At 39.1% G+C, this 15,100-nt stretch overlaps 1 protein-coding gene across 1 annotated transcript in view; it reads right to left on the bottom strand.

Moving 5' to 3' along the window:
• Window positions 1-15,100, bottom strand: part of TOX (thymocyte selection associated high mobility group box) — a 350,776-nt gene that overhangs the window by 64,311 nt on the left and 271,365 nt on the right. The window contains exon 4 of the mRNA XM_023727775.1: window positions 2,749-3,030. Coding sequence (XP_023583543.1) covers window positions 2,749-3,030 — 282 coding nt within the window. The remainder of the gene's footprint in view (window positions 1-2,748; window positions 3,031-15,100) is intronic.

Here is a 15,100-nt window from a genome sequence, read left to right as displayed (position 1 = left end):
AGTTTCAGAGTCTCTTCTGACATCCATTTTGGTCTTTTCTTTCTTTCCTGTCTTTTTAATGACCTCTTGCTTTCTTCATGTATGATGTCCTTCATGTCATTCCACAACCGTCTGGTCTTCAGTCATTAGTGTTCAATGCAAATCTATTTGAGATGGTCTCTAAATTCTGGTGGGATATATTCAAGGTTGTACTTTGGCTCTTGTGGACTTGTTCTAATTTTCTTCAGTTTCAACTTGAACTTGTATATGAGCAATTGATGGTCTGTTTTGCAGTCGACCCCTGACCTTGTTCTGACTGATGATATTGAGCTTTTCCATCGTCTCTTTCCACAGATGTAGTCAATTTGATTCTTGTGTATTCCTTCTGGTGAGGTCCGTGTGTATAGTTGCTGTTTATGTTGGTGAAAAAAGGTATTTGCAATGAGGAAGTCATTGGTCTTGCAAAATTCTATCATGCGATCTCTGGCATTGTTTCTATCACCAAGGCCATATTTTCCAACTACTGATCCTTCTTCTTTGTTTCCAACTTTCACATTCCAATCACCAGTAATTATCAACGCATCCTGATTGCATGTTCGATCAATTTCAGACTGCAGAAGCTGGTAAAAATCTTCAATTTCTTCATCTTTGGCCTTAGTAGTTGGTGCATAAATTTTATAATAGTCATATTAACTGGTCTTCCTTGTAGTGTATGGATATTATCCTATCACTGACAGCACTGTCCTTCAGGATAGATTTTGAAATGCTCTTTTTGACGATGAATGCATGCCATTCCTTTTCAAGTTGTCATTCCTGGCATAGCAGATCATATGGCTGGCCGGTTCAAAGTGGCCAATACCAGTGCATTTCAGCTCACTAATTTCTAGGATGGAAACCCTGGTGGCGTAGTGGTTAAGAGCTATGGCTGCTAACCAAAAGGTCAGCAGTTCAAATCCACCAGGTGCTCCTTGGAAACCCTATGGGGCAGTTCTCCTCTGTACTGTAGGGTCCCCATGAGTTGGAATTGACTCGACAGCAGTGGGTTACGGGTTAATGCCTAGGATATCAATGTTCATGCGTTCCATTTCATTTTTGACAGTTTCCAATTTTCCTAGATTCATACTTCGTACATTCCACGTTCTGATTATTAATAGATGTTTGCAGCTGTTTCTTCTCATTTTGAGTCGTGCCACCTCAGCAAATGAAGGTCCCGAAAGCTTTACTCCATCTATGTCATCAAGGTCGACTACTTTGAGGAGGCACTCTTCCCCAGTCGTCTTTTGAGTGCCTTCCAACCTGGGGGGCTGGTCTTCCAGCACTATATCAGACAATGTTCTTCTGCTATTCATAAGGTTGTCACTGGCTAATTCTTTTCAGAAGTAGACTGCCAGGTCCTTCTTCCTAGTCTGTCTTAGTCTGGAAGCTCTGCTGAAACCTGTCTGCCATGGGTAACCCTGCTGGTGTCTGAACACTGGTGGCATAGCTTCCAGCATCACAGCAACACACAAGCCCTTACAGTATGGCAAACTGACATACATGTGGGGGAAAAATGAATGTACCTATTGGAAAATTAACCATATTGATCAGAATATTACAGTGTTGCCTTTGTTAGCATGCTGATGGTATAATTTTCCAAAAAACAAAATTCTCACAAAAGTGAAAAGAAAGCCAAGTGGCTGACACCAGTGACTATTCATTAGTAAGATTACAAAAATAATAAGAAGAGAATGAATATGAAGTACTTAGGTCACCATGAGCATTCTTCACAGTAATAGGCATAAGAGGATGTCTCACTGGGACAACTTTGGAAGATGCCTGACTGGTAATCAAAGCAATAAAAAGATTATTTTGGTGTTTTCTGAATGAGAGTGTACTTGGTTTTAGTGCAGTTGTTTAAAAAGCTGCCTTCTGTAGCTATTTTTCCAGTTTAAGGACTTGTAAGACCGCTATTCTCATCCAATAATATTAAAAAGTGGCACTATTGGTGACAGAGTCAGACAGACAGACAGACAACCATGTCGGCATGGGGTTAACAAAAGGTATGCAGTGAACACCCAGCCTTCTGCTTCTGAAAGTGGCCCATCTGATATCCCTGGCCCTTAGTTTCTTCATTCTCAACATGAAATATTTGGATCAGGCAATCTCAAAGGTTCCATCTAACCATAACATTTTATACACCCACATGTACACACATGCACACACATGCAGATCACTGTATCCCTGGGATGTGGCTTCTTTAAAACACATGGCTTTGGAAACAGATAGTGGCGATGACTGAACAACAGGAGGAATGTAGTTAATGCCACTGAACTAACTGTACATGGAAAAAATCTTGAATTGGCAAATATTTTGTTGTATATAGACTTACTGCAGTAAATAACAACAACAATAAACCCACATGGTTAAACTGAAATAGACTTGTTTCAACTGGTGAATAAGCTTGATGTTGGATGATGAGTCCCAAAGATTCATTCCATATTATTTGCTATATGCATTTTGTGGGTGCAAAGTACTTTTATGCTTAGTATATCTGTATTTAAAGGATTTACTGTAGATTTAAAGGTGTAATTTGATAAGCAGGTAGTTTAGTCCATTCAGCTTATAATCTCATGCCTCACAGAAAAAGAGTACTTACTATGTCCCTACCAACTTTTCTCATTTGGATGCACAAACTTAGAACTGGCACCCACCATAACTCAAGAAAGATGCCACAGAATACTTTTCTGGGCAACTGGCTGTTCCCCCAGGTCTGCAAATAGCCTACTATACCTTAGAAGTATCATCTCCTTCGTCTTCATGCACCGAGCTGGAGGGGGAAGGGGTCGCAGACTTGCTTCCAGGTGGAGAAGGTGAGTTGTGGGGAACACTGCTCCCTCCCATATTCAAGCCAAGTTGGGCGCTGAGCTGAGACTGGTTAATGGTGGTCAGCTGACCATGTGGTATCATCCCAGGCTGCTGCCTGACGTCCGCAGGCTGACCCCTAGGTCTCATGGCTGCCATCTGAGGGTGGGCACTATATTGAGTTCCTTCAGGGTTCCGAATATCTTGCATCTACAAAAAGGAAATTGGAAAGGAATAATTTTTCATAAATATATTTCTAGCAATATATATTTTTAAAATTGTTTAGACTGCAGGAGTCCTGCTGAGCTACATGCATTTTTTTCTGGGGTAGAATAATCCTCACAGTATGTATCAACACAGGTGCTGTTACCAAAGAATAGAGTTTGAAAATTAATTCAACATACCATTGCATTACTCCTGACCTGGTTTATTTACAGTCTTTCAGTACTAATCAAATGTAAGCATACATCATTAATAGATTTATACGGTGTAAGTTTCAAAATATTGATGCTTATTAGAGTGCCTGTCAGAGTTATACACTTATTAGTGATTATGGAATTCATAGCAATTCATTAAACCCTGTTTATTTTATTCTGATTATTTAAGAAAGGTTTGGGGAGTTATTAAGTGTTCTTTGGATATCAGTTTAATTCTAGATAGGCTAGTACTGGCTAAAATGATCTACTATTTCATCAAGCTTACAAGCTGGCATTAACCAATTGATTAATTGACTATTGAAATGATTTGCCTGCACAGTCAGATTTGAAAGTAAAGCTCTAAAGTTGCAAGGTCACCATATTAATCCATTATGCTATCTGGGTCACTGCTTTTTAGCCTTAATGAGACTCACTCTTGTAATTCAAGCAATGAATTTCATCTCTGCAAGGATTAGAATTAAAAGCATTGGAGGATGAAGCTCTTAACGTATCTAGGGGTCAAATGTGTTGTATGAGAGCAGTATAGTGGATTTCACTTCATGTTTCTCCAGCATTTCCAAATTTAAAATAATGGGGACTATTTTGTGGTGCTTACAGAAGCAGCTCAGTTTCCTCACTCTGAAGGGGCTTGGAGGGTTCATGCAGGGAGAGGGTGTTTAAAATAAGAAAAAATAAATAAATAAATAAAAAAGTGAAATACAGAATGGTGGTGAAGGGGGTATATGGTTCAAGTGACATTTTGGAACTGAAAAGTAAAATTAATATGGTTATCGTAGTAACCTATTTAATTAAAAAAATCACACAGTGTCAGAACTGTCCAGTAATTACCTGTCTGCAAATGTCACTGTGATGTGAAAATACTGTGAAGGCCAATTACGTAACCTAGTCAAGGCTTTTTGGGGAGGGGTGTAGAGGGAGATCAAACTCATTTTCTACCAGTGCTCTCGTCATTTTACCAATTTAGCTATATCCATCCAAAATTGAAATTGTGGCCGGGCAGGGTCCTAATGTCTGCCCTGTGTTGCTTGTATTAGGTTTTTTATCTCCACCATGAGTTCTTGGACTAGTATTCTTGTATGAGTTCTTGTACTAGTTCTTGTATTAGTCAGTTTCACCACTTTTCCAACTCTTGCCATTGCTCCCTCTTCTCAGACTCAGTTTGAGGTAGCCTAGGCATTGGGCTCTTGTTTGTAAAGACTGAGGCTGGCCCCATGATTTTATATCTGCTACTTTCCTAGTCAGAGCCCTATTTTTTCCTAATCCAGACTGAATTCCTCCAAGCCTTCAGAGATAGCACATAACTCTCCTTTTTATGGAGTCCCTCATTAAGCAGCTATTGCCATTCAGTGATGCATGTTAGAGCTTCAAAGGCCCTGAGTGACACTCTTTTAGTCTCTGGAAGATGAAACTTAGGGGTGGGCCAGAGTGAAAGTTTGTTAAATGTTTGTTGAATAAATACATAAATGAATAAATGAACGAATAAAGCCCAGAGGTTAAATGACTCGAAAAAAACCACAGAGCTTGAGGTAAAATCTGCCTGTCTCAAATTCAGTCTTAGGTACTCCTCTCTGCATTAAACATCCAAGTCAACATTTTAAGTATGCCAGTAGAGGGAGTAAAGTTGTTTAAAGATAACTTAAAATGCCTTTTCAAATGTTGTCTAAGTAAATCAATTACTGTTTCAGAGTGTATTCATACTACATACTCACATTTACTAAAATGGTTTTTGTTTCTTCTTAGCTGTTCATAGAGGAGTTGCTGGGTGGTGCAGATGGTTAATGTGCTTGGCTGCTAACCAAAAGGTTGGAGGTTCGAGTCCAGCAGAGGTACCTTGAAAGAAAGGCCTGGCGATCTACTTTGGAAAAATCAGCCACTGAAAACCCTGTGGAGCACAGTCCTACTCTGACACACATGGGTTTACTGTGAGTCAAGGTCAACTGGATGGCAACTTGCTAGCTGTTCACAGAACTTCTAAACAGCTGATCTTTAGAAATAACACAGGTTTTTGCAACACCCTTAAAATTGTGCCACCAACAGAAGATACTATAAAAACCAGGACCAACAGTTGAGATATACAGAAGAGGCCTATCATGTACTGAGTAATTTTCATGCCTACTGCCTTATGTTCTGAGTTTTTATTGTGGTTTTTATCAGACCGTTGGCACACAGACAACTCCCTCATCGTGAGTGTGAACATGGAGCTGAGGTCCTACGCATGGCGGCCTCCTCCCGTCATACCTGCTCTAACACTTATCTTTTATTTATCTGTGTAGGAGGATACAAGCCTTGTAAATTAAAAACATTTACTAGCAAAAACCATGCTTTAATTAAATTATTGTTTCAAAAGTATTCAACTAATTGACATTTTTACTTCTCATTCACATAAATCAGTTTCAATTTTGACCAAGTTACAAGCATGTACAATTGATAACATATCTGTTTATTTTTTTAAAAAATTTATTGTGATAAAAATGGTTAAAATGACAAATTTTATGTTGTGCATATTTTAACTGTACAATGCAGTGGCATTAATTACATTCACAATATTGTGCAACCTTTACCACTGTGTATTTCCAAAATTTTTCATCACCTCCAAAGAGAAACTCTGGGCTGCTAAGAGCTCAGCTCCTAACCAAAAACCAGGAGTCTGAATCCACCAGCCGCTCCTTGGAAGCCCTGCGGGGCAGTTCTACTCTGACCTATAGGGTCGCTGTAAGTTGGAGTTGACTCAATGGCAATGGGTTTGATTTTTTTGGTTTTCTCCCCTCCCCCAGGCCCTAGTAACCTCTAGTCTACTTTGGGAACATATCTGATTTGAGCTCAGCTCTTCTTCTCACCCTCTCAGAAATCTCCTGGTTTTGACATGATATTGAAGGGATGATTTCTAAATCAATTTACATTACATACAGAATTTCCAGATTTATGACTACAGTCAAAAGTCTTCCAAGGTCTAAAACAACCTCACCTATCTCTTCCTTGTTTTGCTTGTTTTGGTTGTCTTTTCATGTTTATTTGGGGTTGTGGGTAGATCCCTGAGTGCTAAAATCTGCATTTTCACTCTAGTCCCAGAAGCAGAAGGAGGTGGGAATGGCTAAGGAGGGGCAAAGAATCAATTTAACCAAAACCAAACCCACTGCTGGAGAGTAGATACCAACTCATAGCGACCCCATAGGGTTTCCAAGGCTGGCTTCCCATAGGTTTCCAATCTCTAAGGAAGTCGACTGCCATACCTTTCTCCCTCAGAGCCACTGGTGGTTTCGAACCTCGGAGCTTTCGGTTAGCAGTTGATTGCTTTAACCACCGTGCCACCAATCATGTAGTCAATAGGGCAGCTTTTTTTCCAGCAGACTCATCATTAGTTCAAAATACCATGTCGCTAATGGTGTTAGGCCAGGCAAACAGCAGCTTTAACACTGCAGCAAAGGACAAGTTTCCCATGTGGAGAATGCCTAGCACAAATTAGAACATGCCCATTTCTTTAACCCTCAGATGCTCTTTGTTCAAACAGTCAGATCTCGACATCCATGGTGGCATTTCAGAATCAGGAGGAGTATTCCTATTTTGCCTTGCTTCCACAGGAGGCAGTTCAGTATTAATCATTGTGTAATGTACAAGCTGGGGAACAATAAGTAAACTGCATGGAGTCTGTTAACTGAAAGGTAAAAATTATTAATTAGCTCATGCAGATAAGCTGATGTTTTGATTACTAGTTTTCTTCTAGAAGGATATTGACTGACTACAGATCTCTAATGTCAAATACAAACCCTGAACTTGTAAAACATTATAAGCTGTTAATCTCTCATATTTTAAACTTACTGTGAATAATTTGCTTAAATCATGCTTAATAGTGGCTGCTGTTCTCTCTGATTCTTCTTGACTCTTTCACTAACTTTTCTTCTTAAAACTTCCCAACCTTAAATGATTCTTGAGCATTCTGTTCCTGGTCACATTCTTCCACCCAGCTAAGCTATGTCATGGTTTTACTAATGGGGAATCTTCCAAATTAAAATTTATAGTTCTGAGCCAAACTCCAAGCCTAACTTTGCAACTATTTGCTAGACATCACTACTTGGATATTCCACCTGCTAGAGAGTGTACAAATTTTCTTCTTTTTCATACCTATTTTTTTCTTTAAAAAAATTTTTTTTTATTGTGCTTTAGGTGAAAGTTTACAGCTCAAGTTAATTTCCTCGTACGAAAATTCATACCCATATTGTTATGTGACACTAGTTGCAATCCTTTCCACCCCAGGTTTCCCGTGTCCATCCAACCAGCTCTTGTCCCTTCGTACCTTCTCATCCTGCCTCTGGACAGGAGCCGCCCATTTAGTCTCATGTATCTGCTTGAACTAAAAAGCACACTCTTCACGAGTATTATTTTATGTTTTATAGTCCAGTCTAATCTTTGTCTGAAGAGTGGTCTTCGGGAATAGTTTTAGTTCTGGGTTAACACAGTGTCTGGGGCCATGATTTTGGGGGTTCCTCCAGTCTCAGTCAGACCATTAAGTCTGGTCTTTTTATGTGAGTTTGAGTACTGTTCCATACTTTTCTCCTGCTACATCAGGGACTCTGTTGTGTTCCCTGTCAGGGCAGTCATTGGTAGTAGCTGGGCAAGATCTAGTTCTTCTGGTCTCAAGCTGATGGAATCTCTGGTTTATGTGGCCATTTTGTCTCTTGGGCTAATATTTTTATTGTGTCTTTGGTGTTCTTCATTATCCTTTGCTCCAGGTAGGTTGGGACCAGTTGATGTATCTTAGATGGCAGCTCGCAAGCTTTGAAGACCCCAGACGCCACTCACCAAAGTGGCATGCAGAACGTTTTCTTAATAAAGTTTGTTATGCCAGTTGACCTAGATGTCCTCCAAAACCATCACACCTATCTTTTTCTGTCTACCCAGTTTCTGTTGGTGTTCCTTCCCTACCAAACTCTTGTGAGTTCTGTTAAGTCTACTCTAAAATTCCTTTTACATCTGCCTTCCCTTTTATTCGCACACCTATTCATCTGTTTAAGGCCTTCATTACCTCTTCACTCACAATAGTTACTTAACATCCTTCCCCAAAAGAATCTCTTAACATCTTCCCTGAAGAATGTTGCAGAATTGACCTTCATGGCCAGGGGTTCAAAATCTTTCCAATGACATCTGCCTACCAAATGGAATCCAACATCATCAGCATGATATTAAAGGTCTCCAAATAAACCTTATCCCCTGTAACTGTCCTTTGCATACTGTTGTTCAGCCACACCCTGTAATTCCTATTCTTTGCCTACATCTCTCTGCCTTGATCACATATCTTTGTCTATGCTGCTCTCTCCCCATTCAGTAAACATTGTCTGAGTGTATGCAGTCTGAAATTTAAAAAAAAAGAGGAAAAACAAAAATCTTACTTCTCTCAGTGATTTGTGGTTTGCACAGTACTTTTACCTACTGAGCTTTAAAATTCCCATTGAGGTAGCAATGTAGGAATGACTGTTTTACACAAGGGTATCGAGGTTGGAAGAGGTCAAATGATCTCAGATATCCCTGTGAACAAAGGCTGAAGTCGAAATGGAATATGTTTATTTTCCATACTTGTTCTCTTCTGGCCACCACCATCTACACATATCTAAACCTTAAATATACTTTAATGTCAAGTTGAAAAGTCAGCTCATTTACGAAGTTCCAAGAATCTTCTCTTTCTAAACTGCCACAGCATTTTGTTTGTACTGTCTTGGTGTGCCTATCACTTGTTAATTTCTTAAAGCTAATTGTGTACATACCTTCTAGACAGTAAGCTTATTGACCTGTCCATGACTAATTCATTTTTCAATCCCTCATGAGATCTCATTTAGTTAAAAGATATTCTAAATATTAAAAAAACTTGCTGAGTCAGTGTATAAATGAAGGAATGAATACTACAAACATAAACTACTTCAATCATTTTAATTTTTTTGTCCCTGTGAACTTCATCTAGCATTAGCCACAAGGTCAAGATTTGATTAATATCTGTTTTTCTTTGTGGCAGAAACTTCAAGCTCTAACTTATACTTTTGTCCTGAATACCAGCTGCTCTCGAGTTGACTCCAACTCATGGTGACCCCATGAGTGTCAGAGTAGAACTGTGCTCCATAAGGTTTTCGATGACTGATTTTTTCAGAAGTAGATCACCAGGCCTTTCTTCTGAGCTGCCTCTGGGTGGACGTGAACCTCCAACTTTTTAGTTAGCAACTAAGCGTGTTAACCGTTTGCACCACCCAGGGACTCTGTCCTGAGAAAAAGGCCTCCAAGGCCTCCTGTGTTTGGCCAAACAGCTGGCTAAAGAACTGCATTTACTAGCTTCTCTTGCAGCTATGTATAAACATATGACCATGTTTTGGATACTGGAATGTAAGTGAAAGTGTTGTGTGATACTACTAGGAAGTCTCCTTAGAGGAAAGGACTAACCTTCCTTTGCTCTTTTCTCGTTCCTGTTGGCTAAAAGGAAGGGTGATGATTAGAGCTTGGGAAGACATCTTGGACCAAGAGGCAGAATATTAGAGATGTTGGAGCAACAAGAAAGAAGGAGCTTGAGTGTCTGATTATCATGGAGCTACCTCACCCTAGATAGCCTCCTTACTATGGATTCTTTATGTGAAGGGGAAGTAAACATCTATGTTTTTAGAGTCACTGTCATTTTGGGGTTTTCTGTTACATGCAGCTCAACCTTATCTTAACTGATATACCCCTAATAGACTCTACACTCAAAAAGCAGGGATATCAACAGAGACAACCTAATTAAAAAAATGGGCAAAGGACTTGAATAAACATTTTTCTAAAAAAGATATACAAAAGGCCAATAAGCACATGAAAAGATGCTCAACAAATCATTAATTATCAGGGAAGTGCACATCAAAACCACAACAAGATACCGTCTAACCCTCACCAGGATAGTATTACCTGAAAAGTGGAAAATAACAAGTATTGGCCAGGGTGTAGAGAAATTAGAACCCTCATCCATTAATGGTGGGAATGTAAAATGGTGCAACTGCTGTGGAAAGAGAGATTGGTGGCTTCTCAGAAACTTAAACATAGAATCACTATGTTATTGCTGTGAGTTGCCATCAAGTCAGTTCTGATTCATGGCAATCCCATGTATTCAGAGTAGAACTGCACTCTATAAGGTTTTCAAGGTGATCTTTTGGAAGTAGCTCACCAGGACTTATTTCTGAGGTGCTTCTTGGTGGGTTTGAACTGCCAACCTTTTGGTTAGTAGTCTAGCACTTAACTGTTTGCATCAACCAGGGTCTCCTAGAATTAACGAAGAATTACCATATGACTCAGCAATTCCACTGCTAGGTGTACACCCAAACAGTTGAAAGCAAAGACTCAAACAAATACTTGTACACCAGTGTTCATTGCAGCATTGTTTACAATAGCCAAAATGTGGAAACAGCCCAAATGTCCATCAACAGATGGATAAACAAAATGTGGTATATCCATACAATGGGATGTTAGTCAGTCATAAAGAGAAATGAAGTTCTGATAAATGCTACGACACGGATGCACTTTGAAAGCATTATGTGGAGTGAAATGAGCCAGACACAAAAAGACAATATTGTATGATCCCACTTATATGAAATACCTAGAGTAGTCAAATGCATAGAGACAGAGTTTATTAGTGGTTACCAGGGGCTGGGAGGAGAAGGGAACGGGGAATTATTGCTGAAGGGATACTGAGTTTCTGTTGAGTGTGATGAAAAACACTTAGAAATGGATAATGGCGAGGGTTGTACAACATGATGAATGTAACGTCATTTAATTGTATGGTTAAAATGGCAAATGTTTTGTTATATATGTTACCATAATAAACTAAAAAAAAAAAAAAAAGCAGGAATAGAATCCATTTTGTTCACCATTGTAGCCCTAATATCTAGCAAAGATCTTGGCACATAGAAGGTGTTCTACACATATTTCTTGGTTCGGTTTAATAGATGTTTTGGTTAGGTACAGTTAGGATTGATGGTGCTGGCTTCACATAAACAGTGACATAAATCCTTGATCTTTGGGGAACTACATTTGCTAAATTCTTAGGACCTAATTGTCTCAAGAAGAGCCCTGGTGGCACAATGGTTAAGCGCTCGGCTGCTAACTGAAAGGTCAGTGGTTCAAACCCACCAGTGATTCCATGGGAGAAATGACAGCCTAGGAGACCCTATGGGGGCAGTTTTACTCTGTCATATTAGGTTGCTATGAGTCAGAACTCACTTGATGGCATACAACAATCGTCTCAAAGGTGCTTTCAAATATATGTGTCATTTAGTTTGTTTAAGTCCAGCAAACTTCAGGTTTTTTGCGTGTTTAGTTTTGAATGGCTCTTAATACTTGTCTTACCATTTGGAAAACTCAATCAATTTGAAAATGAGTACCAGAATTCACTGTTTTGAAAATCAGAACTGTTTTCTTAAATTTTATAAATTGCTATTGAGGACCGATATTGTTCTATAACCATGGGAGCTAATCGATGTGAATTAAAATAATGAAGGAGAATTATAATTATGAAGAGCAGATTTCAGTTGTATTCCTTTAAAACTTTTTTACCAATTAATGGTAAGCAATAGTTCAGGTAAAATCAATTAGGAAAGTGAAGCCTCACTGGCTTGGGTGGACACCGTATATTCTCCCTCCTAACCTGAGTAGTACCCCATGGCTTGTTGCTAATACTGCTTTCCTTTGTTCCCTTGCCAGAGAGCTCCAGGTTAAGACTAGGGCTCAAGTGGGAAAATTCAGGCACAATATTTGATAAGTATTTCATTTTCTGTGTTTTCACTTTATTTTCCTTGAATTCTCTTTGAAAAATGTGATGGTTAATTTTATGTGTTAACTTTGCTAGGCTATGGTGCCCAGTTGTTTGGTAAAACACTAGTCTAGTAGCTGTTATGAAGTAGTTACATCTGATTAGATCAGTTGGCCCCAAATAAATATTATCCTCCATGATGTGGGTGGGCCTCAGTCCATCAGTTGAAGGCATTAAGAGCAAAAAGGGAGTTTCCTTGGGGTGTGTTCTGCTTCCCCACTATAGACATTTTTCCAGAATACTCTTCGATTCTCTTCACTCTTCTTGTCCCGTGACCTAGGGATTTTGGGACACAAGCCTGCAGGAGTCTCCAACCTGTTGCCTGACCAATGGATTTTGGACTTGCTAGCCTCCTACAAGGAGTTCCTGAGTGGGGCAAATGTTTAAGTGCTCAGCTAATAACCAGAAAGTCGGCGGTTTGAATCTACTCTGAGGCACCACAACGAACGGCCTGGGCAACTGCTTCAGAAAGGTGACAGCCTTGAAAACCCTAGGGAGCACATGGGGTCACCATGAGTCAGAGTCAACTCGATGGCAACTAGTTTTTTTTCTTGATTTTACTGAGTCCCCTTTAAGTAAATTTCTCTTTCTCTAAATATATATATATTTACATATATATATAAAATCACTGGTTCTGTTTCTCTAGAGAACTCTGACTAAGACCAAAAGTAAAAGAAAAAAATACCCAAGTTGCTTATCTGGAATTATTATTTTAAGAAGTGAGTAACATTTTGGTATAACTATAATCTACCCAAGGTTACCACTCCCCAGTTCCCCTCCAAAGGAAAAAAAAAAAATTCTTGGACTAACATTAGTTGTATTCATGACTAAGTTATGGTAACACCACACACTTGAATAGCACCAGAACAACTGAAGGTCTGCTTTCCAGCTTTTAAAACTGTATGTGCCTCACAACCCTTCTAGAAGTCTGTTTTCTCCAGGACTTCGAACTGGTTCATTCTGGTTTGAACCCCTGCTGAGAATTTGCATTTCCACCCCAGATATACTGAATCAGAATCTACATTTTAACAAGATCCCCAGGTGATTCTTACAAATAATGAATTTTGAGAACCACTGCTCTACTAGTGGTTCTCAGAATAGGTCCCTAACCATTGTTAGAAATGCAAATTCTCAGCAGGGGTTCGAACTGGAACGAACCAGTTCTACACCCTGGTTTTCTCCTTTCAGGTATCAGCATCCTTCCCAGTCCAACACACGCACCTTGAAAGCAAATCATTATCTCTGCCTCTAGCAGACAATCTACATCAAACAGTTGTACACATAAAACCCTAACAACAGCTTGGCTCTGACTCCTCTGATCCAGCTGTTTGAGAGAATAGCAGTTGGAGAACAGCGCTGGAACATGGGTAGCCCCGAGGCCTTATTTGCTAATGTGGCTCACCAGCTGCTGTTTTCTGTGGTGTTTGCAGGCTAGGCCTGGACACATGCCAGTTGCGGCAGGAACAAGAGAATTTGGGGAATCTCAGAAGCCCTTCCATTTACCCCAGTCAGCATTTGACACCCTTCGATGTTGACTGTTCTCCCCAGGGCTCTGAGGAAACCCCGCTGGATTATGCTGTGACAAGTGCTCCCTCTCCGTTCCCTTTTATACATGCTATCAAACACATTCCGTCTGTAGCATCTAAAGAAAAACTTCTGCGCCTTGCTCTTGGTAGTCTGTCCAGCCTTGTATGATTAATTAGGCCAGCAAGGCTAAGCGGTTTCATTTTTCTTAGGAATAATGAATTCTAACAGTCTGGGAGAAGAAAGTAAATGTTGATATTATTTAAGCCCCCCATTTGATTAAATGTTTTTGCCAGTGATTCAATTAATATGTAAATGTATACACCAGAACAAATGCCTGGACAAATTTAATGATCAAATTTTATTTATTATTTTCTAAAATGCATTTCCAAAAGAGAGCTAAATTATTTGTTGTCCAAACAAATTAAATAAATAGTTTGTGGCTGTTTCCTTGTATGTTCTATTTATTATTTAAACATGTGTACTTTAAACAAACTTTATTTTAACATTATTGCTATTAAACTTTTGACATTTACAACTGACAATTAATATTAAAAGGGGGTAATCTGGAGAAATGCAAACGCATATCACACGCTATAATTTTAAAGATTAGGAAGAGTGAGGTTCAAGAGAAAGGCTAGACATTTTTTCTATACAAATGTATTTTCATCTTCAAGATTTTAAGTCAGAATAACTTGATTTTAATTCTAAATTTTCAAAAGCACAATTGTTTTCAAATTTAACACTTAAAATCTGTACTTTTTTCAAAAGAAAATCTGTACTTTTTTCAAAAAAAATCTGAACAACTAGGGTTCAGATTTCTTTAAAATAGACTAAAATACCCTAAAGTGGGTAGTAATAAAATGGATAAATAGTCATAAAATAAATTATCGAAAGAAAGCAAATCTCTGGTGTACAATTCATTAGATATTTGGCAAAGAACAGACCTAGCACTCTATAGAACCAACATCCTTGGAGAATGTTAAAACCACCTCAAAAAACAAATGCTCATGCCCAAGTGAACTTCCATAATGCCTGACCATCATCCTCCTTCAAACTTCCCCCTCTTCTATGAATGACACCCTTAACACTCAAGGGATTTGATGTGTAGGGGATGTCACTGGAAAGTTTTAAAAGTCATAGCTAAAAAATTATGTGGGTTAAAGTCCATTTCACCAATCTTTCTGTTTTATTTTTGTGTTTTGTATACTCTCCCAGGGATAAACCAAAGGTCAGGTGTTGAAGAACAGAAAGCAACAGAGGGAGGACCCTCAATCTCTCAGTGTCCTCAGTGTCTTTGCTGGATTCTGGCCCTCCTCTGTAGAACTTCTATTTCTGTCACACCCAACACATCCAGAAACAAGCATCTTAGTTGCTGTCATGGTTTGAATTATGTTCCCCAAAAAATGTGTGTATCCATTTGGCTGGGCCATGATTCCCAGAATTGTGTGGTTGGCCTCCATTTTGTGATTGTAATTTTATGTTAAAGAGGATTAGGGTGGGATTGTAA

This window comes from Trichechus manatus, unplaced genomic scaffold (assembly GCF_000243295.1).
Source record: "Trichechus manatus latirostris isolate Lorelei unplaced genomic scaffold, TriManLat1.0 scaffold00018, whole genome shotgun sequence".
Classification (NCBI taxonomy): domain Eukaryota; kingdom Metazoa; phylum Chordata; class Mammalia; order Sirenia; family Trichechidae; genus Trichechus; species Trichechus manatus.
The sequence above is the reverse complement of the archived record's forward strand: the minus strand, read 5'-3'. Positions and strand labels throughout refer to the sequence as shown.